The 19344-nt window shown below is 48.5% G+C and overlaps 4 protein-coding genes across 4 annotated transcripts; 2 read left to right on the top strand and 2 right to left on the bottom strand.

The window, feature by feature from the left end:
• Positions 1-5980: 5980 nt before the first annotated feature.
• On the bottom strand, positions 5981-6643 carry LAJ45_01512 (uncharacterized protein; the record flags this gene model as incomplete). The annotated part of the gene is made up of 1 exon (XM_046111105.1): positions 5981-6643. The coding sequence occupies one exon, from the start codon at positions 6641-6643 to the stop codon at positions 5981-5983; it is 663 nt and encodes a 220-aa protein (XP_045976283.1).
• Positions 6644-8318: 1675 nt separating this feature from the next.
• On the top strand, positions 8319-8783 carry LAJ45_01511 (uncharacterized protein; the record flags this gene model as incomplete). Its single annotated transcript, XM_046111104.1, has 4 exons — positions 8319-8489; positions 8551-8561; positions 8660-8689; positions 8747-8783. 4 exons carry the CDS (start codon positions 8319-8321, stop codon positions 8781-8783), a joined length of 249 nt encoding a protein of 82 aa, XP_045976282.1.
• A 169-nt stretch (positions 8784-8952) lies between these two features.
• On the top strand, positions 8953-9334 carry LAJ45_01510 (uncharacterized protein; the record flags this gene model as incomplete). The annotated part of the gene is made up of 2 exons (XM_046111103.1): positions 8953-9236; positions 9301-9334. 2 exons carry the CDS (start codon positions 8953-8955, stop codon positions 9332-9334), a joined length of 318 nt encoding a protein of 105 aa, XP_045976281.1.
• A 4567-nt stretch (positions 9335-13901) lies between these two features.
• LAJ45_01509 (uncharacterized protein) lies at positions 13902-16183 on the bottom strand (the record flags this gene model as incomplete). The annotated part of the gene is made up of 4 exons (XM_046111102.1): positions 13902-14501; positions 14585-15621; positions 15675-15792; positions 15857-16183. 4 exons carry the CDS (start codon positions 16181-16183, stop codon positions 13902-13904), a joined length of 2082 nt encoding a protein of 693 aa, XP_045976280.1.
• Positions 16184-19344: the final 3161 nt, after the last annotated feature.

The following is a 19344-nucleotide window of genomic DNA, read 5'->3' as shown; positions in this document are numbered from 1 at the left end:
TATCAGATAAGCACGCTGAAGCCAGGAATATCATGTTCTGCCCGATTTGTGTACGTAGCAATGCTAGAGATACCTTATCTGTATTTTTCGAGTTAATATATCCCATATTTCTTTCTCTATCTCCCAGCTCTGCTCAGAGTATCGACCGTACATGATGTAAAGTTCTCTCTCTTTGTCCTCGTGGTGCGAATTGATGACATCTTCACAGCTTAAATGACTCTTCGCCATCAAAATCAGGGATCTCTACAAATCCCGAAACATGCCTAAGTTTTACCAAGGCTCAGCTCGTCGAAGAGGTAGTAGCAACACCTAATAACGATAGTATCAAGGATAACCCTTTTCTGCAAGAAAGAGAACTCCGCATTTCTGGTGGGAAAAACCTTCCTGACCTTGCGCGCTGAATACGTGATAGCACTAGGCAATGATAGTTTCGGGGGAAATCTTTGCACACGGGTCGTCGAGCCTACTCGGCCATGCTCTCATCCCCGGCCGACTCCCATCATTTCAGAGGAGCTTTGTTTTAGTATTATTTTAACGAGGAAGCATTGAAACCCGCTCATGTCAGATAATGTTGGGGCAGAGCATGTACTCACTTTGGCATGGGAAAAACGATATTTACTCACCATGACGAACTGATTCCTTATAATTAGCAATACGCCGTTACTATCGAACTATTCTACCGAAGCCTGGTCTGTGAACTCTAGCCCTTAGCTTTCCCTTGATAAATACACATATATGGCTGCGAGCCACAAAACAAAAGTAATCGTCAGCCTAGGTTTCAAAAACACCCATACTATGCCTGAAAGTCCCCGGATCAGAGTACTTCAACTAAATATTTTCAATCGCCCTAGCTCCAGCTAGAGAATACTGCAACAACTGAGCAAAACTTAGATTCGGACATGTACGTATGTACACTGAGTTCGATATAAACGGATATTCCTTACACTAACCTCTCTGATAATAATCGAACCAGTCCCTCCCCACAGTCTAATCAAGGAACCCAAGTCTGTCTCCAGCGCAGCTATCGAGTCGATTATACACTCAATAATGATATCGTGCTCATATGTCATGCCCAAAACATCATTTTCAATTTTTGTCTCATGGTCTTGATCTATCGGCAACTAGTGGCATCCCATGCCTTAGTGTGCTTTATTACTCGAGAATTTTATGTAGAAAGACCGCAGAATCGAAGCCCGACGGGCTCTTTGTATTTTTTTTATTGAGGTTAGCTGTTTATGTGTTTAGGACAGGAATGTTGTGCGCGCTGCTATGAAAAATAAGCCACTGATCAGACTCCTCCCTCCAACCCTCATACTATCTCGCGGAAAGCAAAATTGAAGTCAAGGTTCCTTAATAGAGAAAAGCTCAATCAAATAACTGTGAAAAAGATGTCCATGGGAGCCATAACAGGACACCCAGGATTCAGTGATACTCTCTGGCGGGGAATTGAACCCCGGTCACTCGCGGTTCATGAAATGACAAGCGAGTATACTAACCACTATACTACCAAAGATGTTATTGTAAGGTATATAGATTCAGAATTTGTTACCACCTAATAATCTCATTTAAAAGCGCTAAAGCGAAAAAAAGCGGGAAAGTGGGAAAGTAAAAAAAACTAAAAACCCCGTACAATATGTTGCGCGAAACCGTAGGGGCCGGGCGTGTCAACTTCACCAAAAAAAATATTGTTGCCACTTTCCAGGGCAGGGAGGAAGGATGGGCGTTGTGTTGCTAGTAAGCGATGTTGTTGGAGTTTAGGTCAATGATAGCGGATTGCCCTGGGGCTTGCACAACAGTAACGAGTATGGTCGTGTTCGGAAACACTATGAAGCTACGAGTAGTGGTTGCAGCATACCTCAAATCAAGTTACGTAAACCATCACAAGAAAACAAGAAATATCGTTGTAGGTTGTTTTTAGGGTAGAATTAAGTGCTGAGTAAGCTCTGTCTTGAATCCAGGGTTCCGGCTGTTGAGTTATTGTAGGGTTACAAAATTAACCGGTCACTCACGACAATTAACGTCGAACCCAACTCCAGCTGTAGGTTTGAATAACTCAACAACTAGCTATAGAAGAGCAATTAAGTAATTCTCACTCCCATAAATGAAGTTAGATACTTGCCAGGAATAAGTCTATCCTTTTGACCTTGAAGGTCTCAATGTGAAATTTCTTCGTAGGATAGATGTGGTTGCTATGAGGGTGCCAGTGATCGATTAATTTTAAAACCGTACGCGTACAAGGCCAAAAGATTTTGTTATTGATAAAATTAATGTTTCAATTGCCATGAGTATAATATAAGCTGTATTTAAGAGATTCGACATTACTAAATGTACACGATTACGGCTCTTATACTGCTTGCTTGTCGAACTAGTATTAAAAAGGCTCGAGCTTAATTTGACTATTAATGAAGGTTAATGATGGTAAAATTGGATGATATCGAAGAAAACTAACCCAATCTCCTTTCCTTTGGTAAAATGAATCTTGCAAGCTTGCGCCCTCCTTTTCATGTGCGCAATAACTAAACACTTGTTAATAAATTCGTGTCATTTAAAAAAGAGTTACTAGTTATCCTACCTGCCTAAAGTCTATTCCCTCGCATTTCCACATCAGTCTGAAGATCGGGTGATAGGGGCGATTTCTGTTCAACTCTCCAGGCCATAGTGATAGAGTAGTAGAGACGGTATTGATACAGAAAGCTAAAAGGTTATATATTGAGCACAACCAGATACTAATTAGTATATAGTGTGGTAATATTAGCTTTCAATATGTAGATGTAGACGGTAGCCGCCACCGCTGGGGTAGATGAATCCAGTTTAGCAGAGTTTCGAGCCACAGCTAGGTTAGCTATGTATGCTGCTGCTACAAGATACAGAGGGAAAGGACAAATACCACCACGATTGCGAGAAAACTGTGCTCCCCCCATTCATGTTTGGAAGCAATGCTTGAATCCACCATTTGTTGGGCACTGGGCCACCAATGGCGGTTGAATCACCCCTACTCGCCTGTTAGTTTATAGCGGAGCCTAGTAGTGGTGCATCCTCTGCTGCTCTGTCAGCTAGGGTAGATACATCCTCCGCTCCTCCGTCAGCTAAGGCGGAGGATGAGCTGGCAACAGGTGAGTCTTCATTCTCTGACGGTTTTTTATTGGCTGGTATCGTAGGGTTTAAAGTTTCTTCTGGTGTATGTTGGGGACGTTGGGATGTTTGGTTCGATGGAGCTGGTGGTATCATAGGGCTTTTTTAAGTTTCCTCGGTGTAGGAGATGTCATCGTGGGGTTTGTTAAAGTTTCTTCTGGTGTATGTTGGGGACATCGGAGTCCCCCCGTCCGACGGAGCCGGTATTCATTGTGAGGTTCTTCAGATGGAAAGTTTGGTATAAGGATGTTATGTGGTTCTTCAGATGAAGAGCTTGGTAGGAGGGATGTTTTGTGGTTCTTCAGATGGAATGCTGGGTAGAAGGAATGTTGAAGGTTCTCACGAACAGGCAACGCTTCAAGAGTCAGCTATATGTAGCACCACACATATATGAACCGATGAACTCAGAAAAGCAGATAAATAATAACAAAACGAAATTGATAGATGCTAACGAAACGAGTCGTGTATATTTCACAATTATTATCGTACACGTAGCTATTAAGTTTTATTTTGTTTACTCCCTGAGAATCCTGGGACTGATGTAGCACTAGTGGCTTTTGGTGCAAGGATTAGCTAGTGGCTCTACCAAGCGTAGAAACGCATTAATTACAGTACGAAATACATTACCCACAAAATGAAAGGTAGAAAAAGGTATAGAAGGTATATGAACATAGGATGTTGTCGGGAAACTTATCCTGGAATGTATTTCCCGATGCTTTTATATTGATACACTGATGCCTTCAAGTCTCCCACGCTACTTGCTTGGCACGACTATACTAGAAATATATAGCCCTTGGATATTACTTATTTATAGCAGATTATGTCGTAGGTTATATACCTTAGCGCCGAAACGCATACAATTTTGAGCCTTTTATATTGCTTATTTGATGCTTACTATATAAGCAAGATTTGAGCGTTTTCCCATGTTTTGGTCTTATTCTCGTTTAATTGTATTGTAAGACTACGTTTTGGAAAATCCATAGCGCTAGATATTGATTAGTAATATCAATAAGTCAAATCCCGAAGTAATGATTTTTTAACCATTAATTTTTTGAAAACCTGATCCAGGAATCAGGCGTACTAAATAACCATGAAATAAGCCCTATTCCGGGAACAAGGCTTACACCGAATTTTTGCTTATTAAATGTTGATTTTTAGATAAGACTAAGAGCCTAAATATGATTATTACTTTTTTGAGCGTCATCTAGTACGAATAAGCAATAGCACTGTTTACTCTTGATTTGGTATATTATATCTTATTAATCTATATTTACTATATATATATACTAGTACTAGTACATGAGTATAATACCCCGTTTAGCTACGGTTTCCTTCAAGTTGCTTCTACTAGTAGCTCCTCCGTGTCCGTGTCCTCCACCTCCAAATCCTCTTCTGTGCCGTCCGTAGATTACACACTTCCTGTAGCCTTGAGTACGGTGTCGACGGTATATTGCTAGTGGTGGCGTGCTACTACTAGGCTCAGAGGAGGTGGTATCTAGTGCTACTACTAGTACATCAGCCAAATCATCAACCTTCCTAGGAATAGAGTGTATGTCGTCATCTACTGCATCAATTGGGCATCAAAGGGTAGATTCCCGGGCCGTTCTCGATTCCGTGCTCGATTCTGTGCTCGATTCCGTGCCTAAATCTCACCCTGAGCAAAGTAAGCAAAGATGCGCTGGCAGCAGAATTACGTGCTAGACAGAGGACACCAAATTACGTACTAGCAGGAGGCTTTTGAGCAGCATGTTGACGATTGATTGGCCGGTAACCTGGAGGTGTATCGAGATAGAGATACTAGTAAAGATAGAGATGGAGGTGGAGGTACTAGAGGTGGAGGTAGACTCGGAGGTGGCCCGGGAGGTGGAGGTGGAAGGTGGGGTGTCGCTGGAAGTGTAATTTGGCCTGTGCCAAGCAAGCCAGAGTTGCTTATTGAGCTCTATATAAGCCTAATCGTCAGTATCAGCACCAAACACCGATTATACCGTCAGTATTGCGTATATGGTGCTTAGGTGTATCGGTATTTGAGCATTTGTGCCTGATATTGCTTATTTGATGCTCAAGTGTATCGGTACTATCTAAGCCTAATCGTCGATATCGGCATCAAATATCCATCAATCTACTTATTCCTGAATAAGATGCATCGAGAATAAGGCGTAATTAAGACATTAAACCTTATTGACGGATTAGGGTTAGTATTTTTGGTAACCCTAAACCTAAGCACAGCATTACCGAATTAAAAAGCATCAAATTGACCCTATTTTGGGAAAAGCAATAGCAGCTAATATTACTAATCCAGATAAACGCTTAGTTTAACCTCCTTTGGTAAATAATGTATGTAATATGCTTAATTAAGACTCTCTGTACGTAATAAGGCTCAAAATTTTATGCATTTCGACGTTAAGGTAATCATAATAGGAAACAAAACCATAGTGCGCTAACAAGCAGAGGTTCGGGATCCATTCGTACCCCCTACTCTTTTTTCTCCCACTGCCAGGAAGCCCAGGAATATACTCTGTTTCCCTTCAATTACATATATATACTGGCGCACCTTCTAATGTATTTACTAGTTCATTTCTCTATGCATTTTTCCATAGAAAAATAGTACCTCGCGAGTCGATCTCCATTTCCCAACAACCTTAAGCATTTACCGATGCATTTCCATACCTCTTAGAGTGGGGTATAAGTAAATCCGGGGATCAAATTATTGTATCAGGGTATTAATTTTTATAAGTTCTACTACAAATGTATACAGAGCTAATCTTCTAACTGTATTTTTCTTATCTATATCTAACCCTAAAGATATATTTAAAATTTATAAAATGAACTCAGTTCTAATAACCAATTATCACGTAAATGCCTCAAATAGAATTTCTACTAGACCATGTTCAAAATACGAACGGTATAACATGTCCGACTTAGCCATACTACTTAACATGTTTGAGAGATCATGCTCAGGCCAGGTCACTTTCGGTACTGTGTCATATTTCGCATGGCTCAACAACAGCTGAACGGTTCTTTTCTCTCCGGCTACCACAGCATTCGAAATTACTCTTGACATTTCTGTGGCTTCAATGCTACTACCCCTCTTTATCAAGAGGTCGACCACTTCAAACCTCCCCAGAGCTGCAGCGTAATACAGCGCAGTCCATCTAGGATATTTCAGACATCTTGTCGCGATATCTGCTCCTTTTTCCAGCAGGATACTGGCTGTTTGATGGTCGCCTGTAATTGATGCACACAGGAGTGGGGTCCATCCCTCTGCATTCCTAGCCTCAATATCGGCTCCATTCTCCAGAAGTAGCTTAACTATGTCCCAATTCCCGAGAAGGGTGGCCGAGTGGAGTGCAGTCATTCCATCTTCGTCCGTCCTGTTGACATGGATCTTTGCCCCCTGCGCGAGGAGTTTGAGTATTAGAGACTTGCGGCCGCGCGCCGAGGCCCAGTGCAAGATAGTACGCCCCGTTAGACGTAGTCTCGTGCGTAAACATATGATCGTATCAACTGCCATTATTAAGACAAGTGGCGACAGAAGGTTGAAAGGACGTAACCCGTTCGGTAGAGAGAATTAAGGGATCTTATGTCCAGGAGCTTTGCAATTTTAATGATGAGCGAGTTTGGTAAATCGAGGAACTCGGTAGGGTGATGTCCTTGGAGATGGCGTTTTGCCCGGGCCTTAAAAGGGTGGCGTAATCTTCCCAACACTTTTCGCGATTGTGTTTTTAGCATTTTATGGGATTAGATGCAGTAATTTGTTCGGAAATGATTTTTTTGGAAGCGATATTATCTGAAGCTGGGAGTACATATAGGTACTACATGTACATACTTATACTGTATGAGACAAACCCGCCCTAGCACGATTGCGCGCAAGTACTATTAGCGCATGACTTGCTTTTGTAGGTTTGTACCCCATTGATTACATACTTTCTTTCACATTCAACTAGAAAGATTTGATTCTACGAGAGATCAACTCTAGCTCTGGTCCCTCCGCTTAGGATAGTGCGGCATTGAAAGTATAGCCCATGTTACCAGTAAAGCCATAAATCTTGCTCTATCTACTGTGTATATATGGCAGCCTTAGGGCCTGGTTATTAATGATTATCGATGAAGGGATAATCCAGCATGCATATTCCCTTATCTCCTTTCATTACCCGGTTCTCTATTTCCCGGAATATCAGAAACAGAGGGGTCAGCTGTGAAACCGTTTAGTTCGCTATAAATGATGATTATTCAGCGAGCCAGATTCAGTTTTGCGAGCCTGGGAGCTTTTTCCGGACGTTACGTATGTCATAGTCTCTGTCGTAGTGTCATTCCTTGGCATATATATCCTGGTATAAGACCTTATCTCTATTGAACTGTAGCCAACCAAACGACGAGGGGATCCGGGAGGAGGGGAGTTGTGCTTTAAAGCCCCTACTAGTTCCGCGCAGTGCTACTAGTTAAAAGGTCAGAATTACATGTACTCGTTTACCACGAAAAGAACCAGAAAATGCAAGTGGCGGAAACAGAGATATGTAGTTTGTATGAGAGATCACTGCCACCCCATACAAATAATCCTTGCCCTGAGCAACTCCATTTTCTAGTTCTTTTTGTGGTAAACAAGTATATAAGAAATATAGTCATTTATAGGCAAACCACAAAGTAATAATTGCGTGTACATATAACTCGCGTAAGGTGGCTCCATGTACAGTACTATAAACATACATCTGGGGCCAAGCCAGCTTGCTGGTATCCAGTTCTTGTGTATTCGTATCTCTTTCCCTACTAGGACTAGGGTTCGTAACGATCATAAATTATCACTCGTCCCATACCAAGCTTTTCTGAACACGATTGCACTCACCATATGGATGAGGCTTAAAGATCTTGGCACATGCATCCCAGACATCCCACGCAATAATGGAGGAGGTGGCAACGTATCTTAGAGGATGGGAGATAAATCGGGAGAAAGAGAAGGAGGGACTCCTCTTCTCTTTCCTCTCTAAGGCTCTAGTCTCGAATAAAATCCACAATTCGATTCTTCTACATCTGGGTATTCTCGGAAACTTTCCACCACGGTCCCCGCCACTCGTCAGCAAAAGAATCCTCACTCAAAATGACAATCTTCTCCAAAATCACATCGGGAGGCCTGACTACCGAAACCTCCGCCCCACAGCAGAATCGCGCCGAGTCACGGCATCACGTTAGGAATGTGGGCATATAGGAATATGGCTATGCGTAAGAGGGAACTGCTGCAGAGGGAACTGCTGCAGAGGTTACTTGATGAATCTAGAAAACATGAAGGAAAAGACACGGATAAAGCACAACTCCTCTTGGACCTCGTCACTCAATTCGTCTTTGTCGAGCCAAAAGCTGAATCCGTACGTCCCCCTTTCCATACTCCCTTTGCCTAACACAAAGTGATACTAAGGCGTTGATTAGATCGCCGCCGGGTATACGGATAACAGCTCTCTCATCCTGCTTTTCGGTCTTCGGGTGCCGGTGACTCCCGGCCAACGACCTTTCGCTCGGAGCCTCAATCGGCCGGTAGAACTGCTCTTGGACGTTCCGCCTCTGTTGTGTAAGTTCAACCTTGACCCTGCGCTTCTCATGTTCAGTTCTAATTTAACCCTTATAGAGATAAATATGAGATATTTCGACAAGGCAGATTATGACGACGGAGCATCGTGCCGAATTCGGGTCGATTATATGATAAGCGCTTGCAAACTGAGTTATCTCGGAACTTTTGCAGCCTCCGATACCGACAGACAGAGTACTATACTACCCCTCGAAGTGTCTAGCGCTAACCCGAATCGCCCCCTCCCTCTAATCGTCTATACTGAAATGGATCAGTCTGTTGAAATTGAGGACCAAAAGAGGGCGGATATCGAGGGTGGTTGCGTCCGCCGCCTTCGCATAACCGGAAAAGCCAATTGGGCATTTGGCTACGATGGGTGGAAAGGCTCAGGTGTTGGGACAGTTCTCATAGCTATTGGGGCAAAGAACCCAACCATGTTTAGTCAAGCGCGTAATCAACTCTTAACGTACTTAGGAATCATGAAGAAACTCCGCCACCAAGAGAATAAAACGAACGAACACGTCCAAGGATTTTATTCCGATGGTTGCAGGTATATCTCAGCTTCATTAGTCACGGTAACTACCTGTTATGGGATTGCATTTGAACGCACGTAGGTACGTACTGCTTCGCCCCTACCGGCCACGATAACAATGTATACGAATCGGCGACGTACGACTACAGGTTCCCGGAGGAGAGGAGGATCATCTTCAGTTGGATTATTGACTTACTTTCAAGTGCAGCAAGATTAAGCCCTCATACTACCCCAACTAAGGCAGGGAACAGGATACCGAGTTGCTCGACTTTCAAAACAAAGTCTTCTTACATCTCTATAAACTTGATACTGATGATACTGATCCCCAGGATCTTGGCGTAGACCTGGATCACACTCAGATGGAGCTTGATGAGTTTTAGTAATCTACTAGACTGGTTCGGTTACCTTTGCAGCTTCGGCGCCTAATCTTTAGGCGCGGCGCATACTTCACTATCTCGTGTAAACGGACCAATATAAGGACACGGTTTAAGCCACGTCCCTAAAGACAGCTATACAGCGAGAGGTATTGTTATTGTAGAAACAAGGGTGTAAAACAGGTTTTCTATGGCTACTCCTCCCATATTTCTACCGCCAGCTGTACTATCGTTAGACATACTAGCTATAGGGATCACTTAAGTAGAGTAGCCACCAAGGACTCTTCCTTCAATACATCATCAATCATACTCGTAACTAAAAGTTATCCCTACTTGAACCAAAATGATTTGGTGGTGACTTTTTCGCAGTTTAAAAAACTTAAACAATATACTTATTATAACCACTATAGTGCCAAAGATTGATAGCACCTAAAACCAATGATTTAAAAGCCAATGTTATCCGCCAAATTGCTGACTTGAACACCCGTTGCGCATGCATCCCGCGAAACCTCAGACCGCCCGCCCGCACTTCCCCGACAAGTACAGTAGGTACATGGTGGGCCAATTTCCGAAGGTCTTACCCCGCGCCCATCTGCTAGGTTATGCTCAAATATCACATTTATTCCTCTATTGCATTTTGCCTCCAGATCCCATCCCCGACTCCCCAACTATGCCACCTTCCGACCAGCACCAACATCCATACCAGTACTCCATCAATTCCAACTCTCGCTCTACCGCGCTTTTGGCTTTTCTTTTTTTTTCTTCTTTTCCTTTTGTTTACCCTCTGATCTCCTCCAGCTCACTTCATTTCATTCCATACAGATCTTAGCTTTCCTTCCCCTCCCGCCCATGCAGCTTGTAAGTATGCGCATGTTTATAAATATACCTTTATGCCCGCTTGTTCATCTACACCCCTGAACCGTTCTATATAGAACATGTAAAGATTAACTACACCGGCCAAGTGCTTATATAGAGGTCAGGCCTTATAATATGATTGGTGTAGGTACATATATACCTTATGGTAAGAACAATTTTAATGCCATCTACAATATTGCTCAAATGACCCCTGTACCCGCAAGCCGGTGACGATCCAGTGAAATCAAAAAAAAAGATGAGGCCGGCCGCGGTCTACAAGAGGTTTCTGCCGTATATCGATAGTACTTATATATACCCATGTGCTGTCTCTTTTCCTAGCTACATACCCAGCTAGGAGCGAAACAAGGTAGTTTCACACTAGGCCCATCCATATAATTATAAATCTACTACGCTGTGTCTACATGTAGCTACTTCAGCGTAGATCCAACCCTCTCCCACCATTAAATTCTATATATAAAGAGAAAAAAACAAAAAATGGTGGTCATAGCCACCACCCGCTATCTCCCAGCCTAGGTGTCACAAACACCAGACTTCGGCCAGAGTCCAGACCAAAAAAGATTTCTTTTCAAGCCCCACCACCGCAAATTAACACCACACATCAAACACCTCCAAGACTAAGTAGCAAGTCCAATTAATTATGATACCAATCCGTCGGCCGCGCGCCGCCAAGGCCACACAACCGCATGTATGCGCCCCACATGTGAAGCGGCCCATCCCGGTCTCAGATACAATGGCGAACCCCGGATTTGCGTTACTCTAGAAAGGCCCATGTCGATAGTGATCTCCGCGGATTTAGAGCTATGCAGACCGGCGCCACACCCTCACCAGCCGGCCAGCCAGCCGGTTGTTCGTGATATCCATAGTATATCGCTCACATATATATCCACACTCCGATCTACGCGCATGCCCTATATAACATCCAAGCTATGTATGTATGTATGTAACCCAGAACCCGCCCCGGCCCGGCCCCACCAACCCCAGTAATTATAACTTACTCTATATACCGCGGTGACTATTATAATTAGCTCCACTGCTCCTCCACAACTGCGGAGCTCACAAGGTCCACGCTACGCCCAACACACACCCTGTCCCGCACCAGGAGGTATGCGGTGTGCTGTCTGGATCATGGCGTAGCACTCGCCCCCGGCCCAACCGCCGCCGCCGCCGCCGCGCCCATGCATGGTTGACAATGTCGATATCGAGCTGGATATATATATATATATATATAGGCCATCCCCCCCTGGATCGTAGATCTTGCCTGACTGAAGCCATGGCAGTGGGTCTGGCGGGTTTCGGAATATATACTGTAGCTTATAGTGGAACATAACGAACGGTGCATAGAGTACTATGGATTGTAACTCACTGCATGATACACTCGATCGAGCCAGCCATACAACCAAGTACGATGCAGGCAGGGGATACTACGAGCTCCACTGCCGCTGTGTGTTGTGTTGTAATACCGTGCCCACCCAGCCTACAGAGGCGGTGGAACTAGTTGTGGTTGTAGCTGTATCTCGATGTCCATTCATGGTAATGATGATGCAATGGAGATTTGACATTGTGGTTGCGTTTTGCGGATGTGGTGTCGTGATATGATGGGGTTAGTTGCATGGGCTAATTGAATTAGGATGTGTTTAACCAGGTTGTTGGGTTTTAAATGATGCCGCGAGTTTGTTGCTGTTCTTTGGGTTTTTCCGGGGGTCAAGTTGCTGGCTGGATGTTGATGTTGATGCCCGCAGCCGCACCTGTGGTGGTGGTAATAACAGCAGTAAGTGAGTCCCTCGAACTAACCAACGAGCAAGAGCACACACACTACACTACACATCTGACAAAAACTCCCCAACAGCCACACAGCCACCAAGCCACCAACACGCACCCCACAGTGACAGATAGAAACATGGATAAAACGACCACCGCAGTCTTTGGCAATTACCGCATATGTGCTTTTTAAAAATACGGAGATAGAGCGGTATATGTTTCTCACAATTGCAATACTGTACTCGTGCGGTATGTAATCGGATTTACCCACCGTTTCTGATACTGTATGTATGTAGTACACCAGCCTACTTGGCTACCCGCTCCCCCATCCCATCCTATCCCAGCCCATCCCATCCCTCCATCCCGCCGTCCTGCCCATCTCACATCCACCCCACCCGCCATCCCGCCCATCCCATATCCACACCGGCACCACATGCATCCATAACAAACCGAACCACAATCACAAACAATCACTCGGTGCGCCCCCCCCCCCCCCCCCCCTTTTCCCTCTTTCCCTCTCGATCTCGATCTCCCCACTTCCACTCTCGATCTCCCCCTCTTGATCTCTATATATCTACATATAGCTATATGGCTATATGTATATACGTATGTATGTATGTAGAATCCCACTCACGTGCCGTGCCTGTAGCTAGCTATGTAGCTACCCGGCCGCTGTACGTATACTATCGATATACAATACCTCTAATACTACACACAACCAGCTAACTAGCTATCCAGCTATGTACGACCATGGCAGTCATGCAGTGCATACCGCGGCATTATATGGCAATGGCAACGAAGCAAACTGGTAACCACCATGGCACCTTGCAATACAGACCAGACGGACCAGACAGGCCAGTCAGGCCAGTCAGAACTACAATACCTAGCCCAACGCCGTAGTCCATCACAGTCCATCACTCACCCTTCGCCCCACCAGATATCACCATCACGAACAAACACACACATCAAAAAGGCACAAGCACATCAAAAGTTCAGACCCAAATCCATTTATTTCATCTCTCAACCCCTCTCAACCCCTCAAACCACAAACCACAACTCACAAACAAAAAGAACAAAAACGCAACAAAAACTACAGCAAGCTAATAATACAATCCATGCAATCCTCTTGTACCCCTCCCCGCCTTCATCTTCACCCCAATTGTCCTCAACTTTGATCCTACCCTAGACCTTTCCTCATGTTCATCTCCATCTCCATCATCCCCATCATCCCCAACCCAATCATCTCAGTCTCATCATTCATAACCCCCCCCCCCCCCCCCCCCGCGCGGGGCCACCACCACAATCACAAAATAGAAAAAATGGAAACTGGATAAAACGGACTGCAGTGCGAGAAAAAAACAGAACAAGAACAATGACAAAAAGCCGACCGACCGACCCGTTCAATACCACTATAGATAGATAGATAGGAAAAAGAACACGATATTGTGGAACACAGAGTACACAAAGGAGACTGACTACACGGACACTCACTCACACTCAGCACAGAAGACTCAAGAAGAAAAAAAATCAATATAACAACCAAAAGAAAAGTCGAAAGCGACACAAGTCCACAAAAAAAAAAAAAAAAAACTAATTGTCTTTAAAAAAAAAAAAGAAAAAAAAAAGAAACTACAGAAAAGAACGACCCCCCCTACAAAACCCAAAACACACTACACTACCTCCCCACCTCCGCCCCCACCACATCCCTATACCTCCCCGCCAACCCCGGCCACCACTCCCGCCCCCTCTCCAACACCTCCAACACCAAATCCACCTCCGCCCTCCCACCCCTCCCCTCCCGGCACCCAACGGCCAGCATGCGCCCCGCCACAAACAGCACCCCACACAAAAACGGGTTCGCCAGCGCCCCGCCCTCCTCCGTCGCGCAATTGACCAGCATCTTCAGCCCCGCCATGATATTGCCCACGGCCGCCTGCGCGGCCTCGGAGCCCGGCTCGTGCAGCAGGATCGTGCACACGTGCAGCAGCAGGTTGAGCTGCGCAACGTGCGTGAGCTCGCTGCTGGGCAGGTTTGCGATGGAGCGGTACTGCCGGGGCAGCGACAGCCGGAAGCGCGCGAGTGTTGTTTCGAGCGCGTCGAACTGCGTGCGTGTGGGCGGGTGCGGGGAGTGTGTGTGCGCGATGATGTGGCCGAGGAGGATGCACAGCTTGCGGATGTAGTGGTAGGGGCTTCTTGGTGGCGCTGAGGCCGGCGTCGGCGTGATGAGGTCCGAGAGCTGGTGTGCAAACGGCTCAATCACAATGTGCGACATTTGCTGCAAAACACACACACAAATCCAGTCAGTAAATCATTACCACCACCACCAACTCATCACTCACTCAGGGGAAAAAAACATACCTCAATCTCGCCGCTCTGGAAAACAGCCTCGTCCACCGGAAAGTTGACACAAAACACCCTCTCATCCACAACCGTCGGCCACCCGGGCGCCCACGAAACAAGCCTATCCAGCACAAACACGGCCCACACGGCCCTGCGCTGCTCCTCCAGCTCCTGCTCGCTCCTCGCCAGCGGGCCCACGCCCGCGCGCCCGCTGCGCCGCGGCGAGTCAATCTCGTGCAGCCCGAGCGGCGTGCACATGCGGTAGGCCTTTGCCAGGTAGACCCACAGCTCGGCCATCTCGGCGGTGACGAGGCAGTACAGGCAGATGTAGACGGCCGCCTGCACGTTCAGGAGCGTAAAGTTGCCGCGCGCGACGGCGTTGTCGAAGCCACGCTTTGCGGCGGCGGCCCACGGCGCGGACAGCGCCGACACGCCCGACGACGGGTTGATGTGCGCTGCGAGCGAGGCGAGTATGTACGAGAGCGGGTTGGGCCGCGAGAGGGGGCCCCCGGCGGCGATGTCGGCCATGATGGCGGCGCGGTACAGACACGGCATGAATGGGTGGATCTGCTCAAAGAAGGTCTCGACGAGCTCTGTGAGTGCCGCCGGCGAGGGGAAGTCCGCGTCCGGGGTGTCGCTCTCGACGGTGGCGGGCTCGGGCCATACCAGCTCGCTGTCGCTGCCGGCAAAGGGCGAGGCCTGCAGAAAGTGCGCCGTGAACAGGTTGGCCGACGACAGCGGGGCCTCGGTGGAGCGCGGACGCTTCGCGGGGGGCTCGTGTGAGTGGCGCTGGTTCCCGTTTGTTGGTGCGAGCTGCGCGCTCGGGCTCGGGCTGGGGCGTGTCGCCGGGGGAGAGGACGAGCCGTGGTTGATGGCCGTGAAGGTGTTCTGCGACGAGGTGGGCGCGGAGAGCAGCGGCGGCGTTGAGGGCGGCTGCGCGGTGCGAGGGGAGGGCCCGTGGATGACGAGCGGGTGTGCCTCCTCGACGTTCGTGTTGACGGCCGGCGGTACGGGCCACCGGTTCGCGTTTGAGCTCGGGGTTGAATTGTTTGTTTCTGTTCCTGTTAGACCCCCACTCTCTACACTGAGAAATGGAAGAAACACTTACTACTAGCGTGGAAGGACGACGAGGACGAGTGGATCTTTGTCACGGTGGACAGCCCCCCCGTCGAGTACACGCACCGTCTCTCGAGCCTGTCACAGGCACTACACGTGGGTTTCCCGCCCTGCAATCATTGACATTAGCATTCATTACATTTGCACGCCAGCGAGAACAGACGCGCGACTCACATCACACTTGCGCTTCCTCGAGCGACACGACAGACACGCCTGGTTGCGCTCGAGGACCTTCTTTGTCTGCGGGGTGGCCGCGGCGGCGGCGGTAGCGGCGGTGGCCGCGGGAGTCGAAGCGGTCGTCGTGGCGGTGTTGTTAGCGGCCGCGGACGAGGTGCTTGACGAGGCCGAGGTCGTCGACGAGTTTGAGGATGTTGTCGTTGTGGTTGACGAGGTTGAGGCGGTCTCGAGGGGGCGCTTGGCGGGGATCGAGGAGGGGGTCGGCGCGCTGCTGACGGCGATGGAGTTTAACAGCGGGGGGGGAGTGGACGGACTGGCGGCCATGATGGTGGTGGTGGTGGATGTGTATATGTGTATTTGTATATGTGTATACTGCAATACAAGAGGGATCGAGAAGGGCAATGATCAGAGTGCGTGTTATATAGCACCTAACCTACAGTAGAGTATTCTATGTGCAGTAGAAACGGGGGGGGGGGGGGGGGAGTGCTGTGTTGTGAACGTGTAAGTAGTAGTAGTAGTAGTGGTGTGGTGCTGTGCGTCGAGACGTGGGGTTGTGGTGGAGGAAGGAGAGCCTGTTACTTTAAGACACGGAGTGAGCACAGTGCAGCGTGACGGGCTCGGGCAATGGGACGTGATGCGTGTTGTGGGCGTGATAACGTGTGTATGTGTGGAAGGGGTATATGTGTGGTAGTAGTAGTGGTATATGTGTAGTAGTAGATAGAAGCAGAAGCAGCAACAGCCAGCAATTGCCAATAAGACGGGGATGGGGACGGGGAACGAGGAACGGGGTGTGGTTTTGTGGTTGTGGTGTGGAGTGGTGGGTGGGTGGGTGGTGGAGAGGGAACAGTACACACACGCTAGGAAGAGAGACGGGCAGAACGGTCACCGACCACCACCGAGAGAGGCGACCGAGCAGAATGGGGAGTGGGGGGGGGGGGGAGAAGATCGCGATAGATCTGGGGGGCTTGTGTGGCTATGGGGAAGTGGAGTGGGGGGGGGGGGATTATAATACCGTAGAAGACACAAGCAACGAGGCGAAGGAGAGAGAGAGAGCGAGAATGCTATTAACGTGAAGAAGAGAGGATGTCGAGATGTAGAGAAGAAGGGGGGTGAAAGGACGGTTGAAGAAGAGAGAAAGGAAGGAGAGAAGGGAAAGAGAAGAGAAGAGAGGAAGAGATAGAGAAATAGAAGGGGAGAGAGGGGGGGTGGCAGAGGACGCACACGTAGAATGGGCAAAGACAGACACACTCTCCCAAAGCGAGCGGGGGGGAGGGCGGAAAAAGAGCGGCCGGGCGTGGGTTGGGTGGGCGTGCCCTTCCAAAGGGCGGAGCAGCTAAGCCAAGCTGACCATAGAGAAGCATGCATGTGCGGCGAAGCCGTAGACCGACTGGGTAAGGCGCGTAGACCGGGGGTGGGTGTGGTGGCCATGGCCCATGATGATGATGGTGATGGGTGGCATTGGTTAGATACTCATTTTATTATTATTGTTGGGGACGGTCGGTAAAAGAAAAAACCCCATATGCGCGGGTATGGGAATAAATAAATATATATAGAGAGAGAGGGAATAGGAACATTGTGTCGTTGCAATAAGAAAAGAGAGGGAAGAACTAGAAGGGTATGTATCGTTTATTGCCTCAAGGCGACAAAGGTGCTCCTCCTCCTCCTCCTCCTCCTCCTAGCTAGATGCTCACGACTACGACTACGACTACGACTACGACTACAGACAGCTCCGACATACACACCTCATTCTTCCACCTCTCGTCGTCATCATCGTCATCATTCAGGCCTGCGTCTTTTCTTTCTTTCTATTTGCATGTAGGTACTCTAGGTACATGTGCTTGTATCTGTTGCTGTATTCTCTCTGCTAGACTTTGGTAGTGTATGATGTATGTTCTACTCTGTCCTACTCTGTCCTTCTCCTTCTCCTCCTCCTCCTCCTCCTCCAGCTCCCTCTCTCACTCACTCCCTCCCTCCCTCTCCCTCCTATGCTATGCGCACTTTCTGTATGTGCCTGCTGTGCCTGGGGTACATATCCACCTAATACTATACTCCATCCACCCTCTCCACCCACCCCCCCCCCGCTTCATCACCCCCCCCCCCCCCAAAGCTCAGATGCGGCGTCCACAACGTACCAACCCCATCACAGCAAACGACGCCCACCACGCCCACAGCCAACACTCCAACCAACACCCGACACTGTCTGTCTCTCTCTCTCCACCCCGTCATCTCTCTCTTTCCTTGTCCATGCACCCCCCCCCCCCCCCCAGCCTTCTTTCCCCAACCCTCGGGAACAAACAAACAACCGCCCTCACCCCCCCCCCCCTTGAGCCCTCCAACCGCACATCATGAAACGGGCGCGCCCACTCTCTTACTCTTGCTCTCCCTTCCTTTCCCTCACTCGCCTCACCTCACCTCACCCACCCACCCACCCACCCACACACTCTCACACACTCACCCATCCATCCACCCATTATTAGCAACAACCACACGCCCCAGCCCACTCACCCACTCACCCCACCCACTCCACGGCGCCACCGCCCCGCGCCCCGGCGGGTTCCTTCCCCTTCCCTTCCCTTCCCTTCCCTTCCCTTCCCTCCCCTTCTGCACCCACCAACCCCCCAACACAACCAACCAGACACAACACCCCCCCATTGCCGCGGCAACACATGACGTGCCCTCTCTCACTTCCCCTCTGTCCTCTGCCCTCTCTTCCCCCTTCTCCCCCGGCCTTCCTTCCACTCCCTCATGCCAAGCCCGCTAGCCGAGCGAATCCCGCCGGAGGCCCCGCGGGAGATCGACACGTTGCTGCTACCTACTCTCACCTGGGGCCTGGAGCGCTCGCTGCAGGTAGGGTGTGAGATGGGTGCGAACTCAAGGGGAATTGAAGTGCGGTGATTGGGTGGGTGGGTGGGTGGGTTTGGGAATTGGCCCGCCGGCGCTGCGTGGTCGGGTCGGCGTGCAGGCAGGCAGGTGTGCGCGTTCTAGTACTTCTGGTACGCGGAATGGTCCTGGTCCTGGCCCTGGGATCGGCCGGCTATCGTGCGCGAGCTGAGAACTGTAGAGTAGAGTACGCAGATATCCTGTCTGTCCGGCCAGTGAGTTCACGCGGGGTGGTCTAAAGCACATAGGTACTGTCCCACCCCCGGCGGCCCCCGGAGGGGGTGTACCTTCCGCTGTAGAGTAGAGAAGATAGGTCTTGAGGCTCCCCGATCTCGTGCAGGTATTGTGGTGTAGGTACCGGCTGGCCTTGGTCTCGTGGTGTGTGTGTGTGTGTGCGGACGCTGGACTGGCTGCTGGACCGTCACTATATGCAGGTAGTATAGATATAGATACAGATATAGAAATGGGACTACCGGCCCTGTTGGTGTTTATTTCCTTCCCGTCTTGGTAAATATATATCCTACTATCTGCAATATCTAGCGGCCCGGTGTTTTTTTTGTCTTTCCCCCCCATTCTTATTATCGTATCTACAATATCCAGCGGCC

This window comes from Morchella importuna (genome assembly GCF_003444635.1).
Source record: "Morchella importuna strain M04M26 chromosome Unknown Morimp01GS002, whole genome shotgun sequence".
NCBI classification, from domain to species: Eukaryota; Fungi; Ascomycota; class Pezizomycetes; order Pezizales; family Morchellaceae; genus Morchella; species Morchella importuna.
Note: the sequence above shows the minus strand (reverse complement) of the source record. Positions and strands in the feature narration are given on the sequence as shown.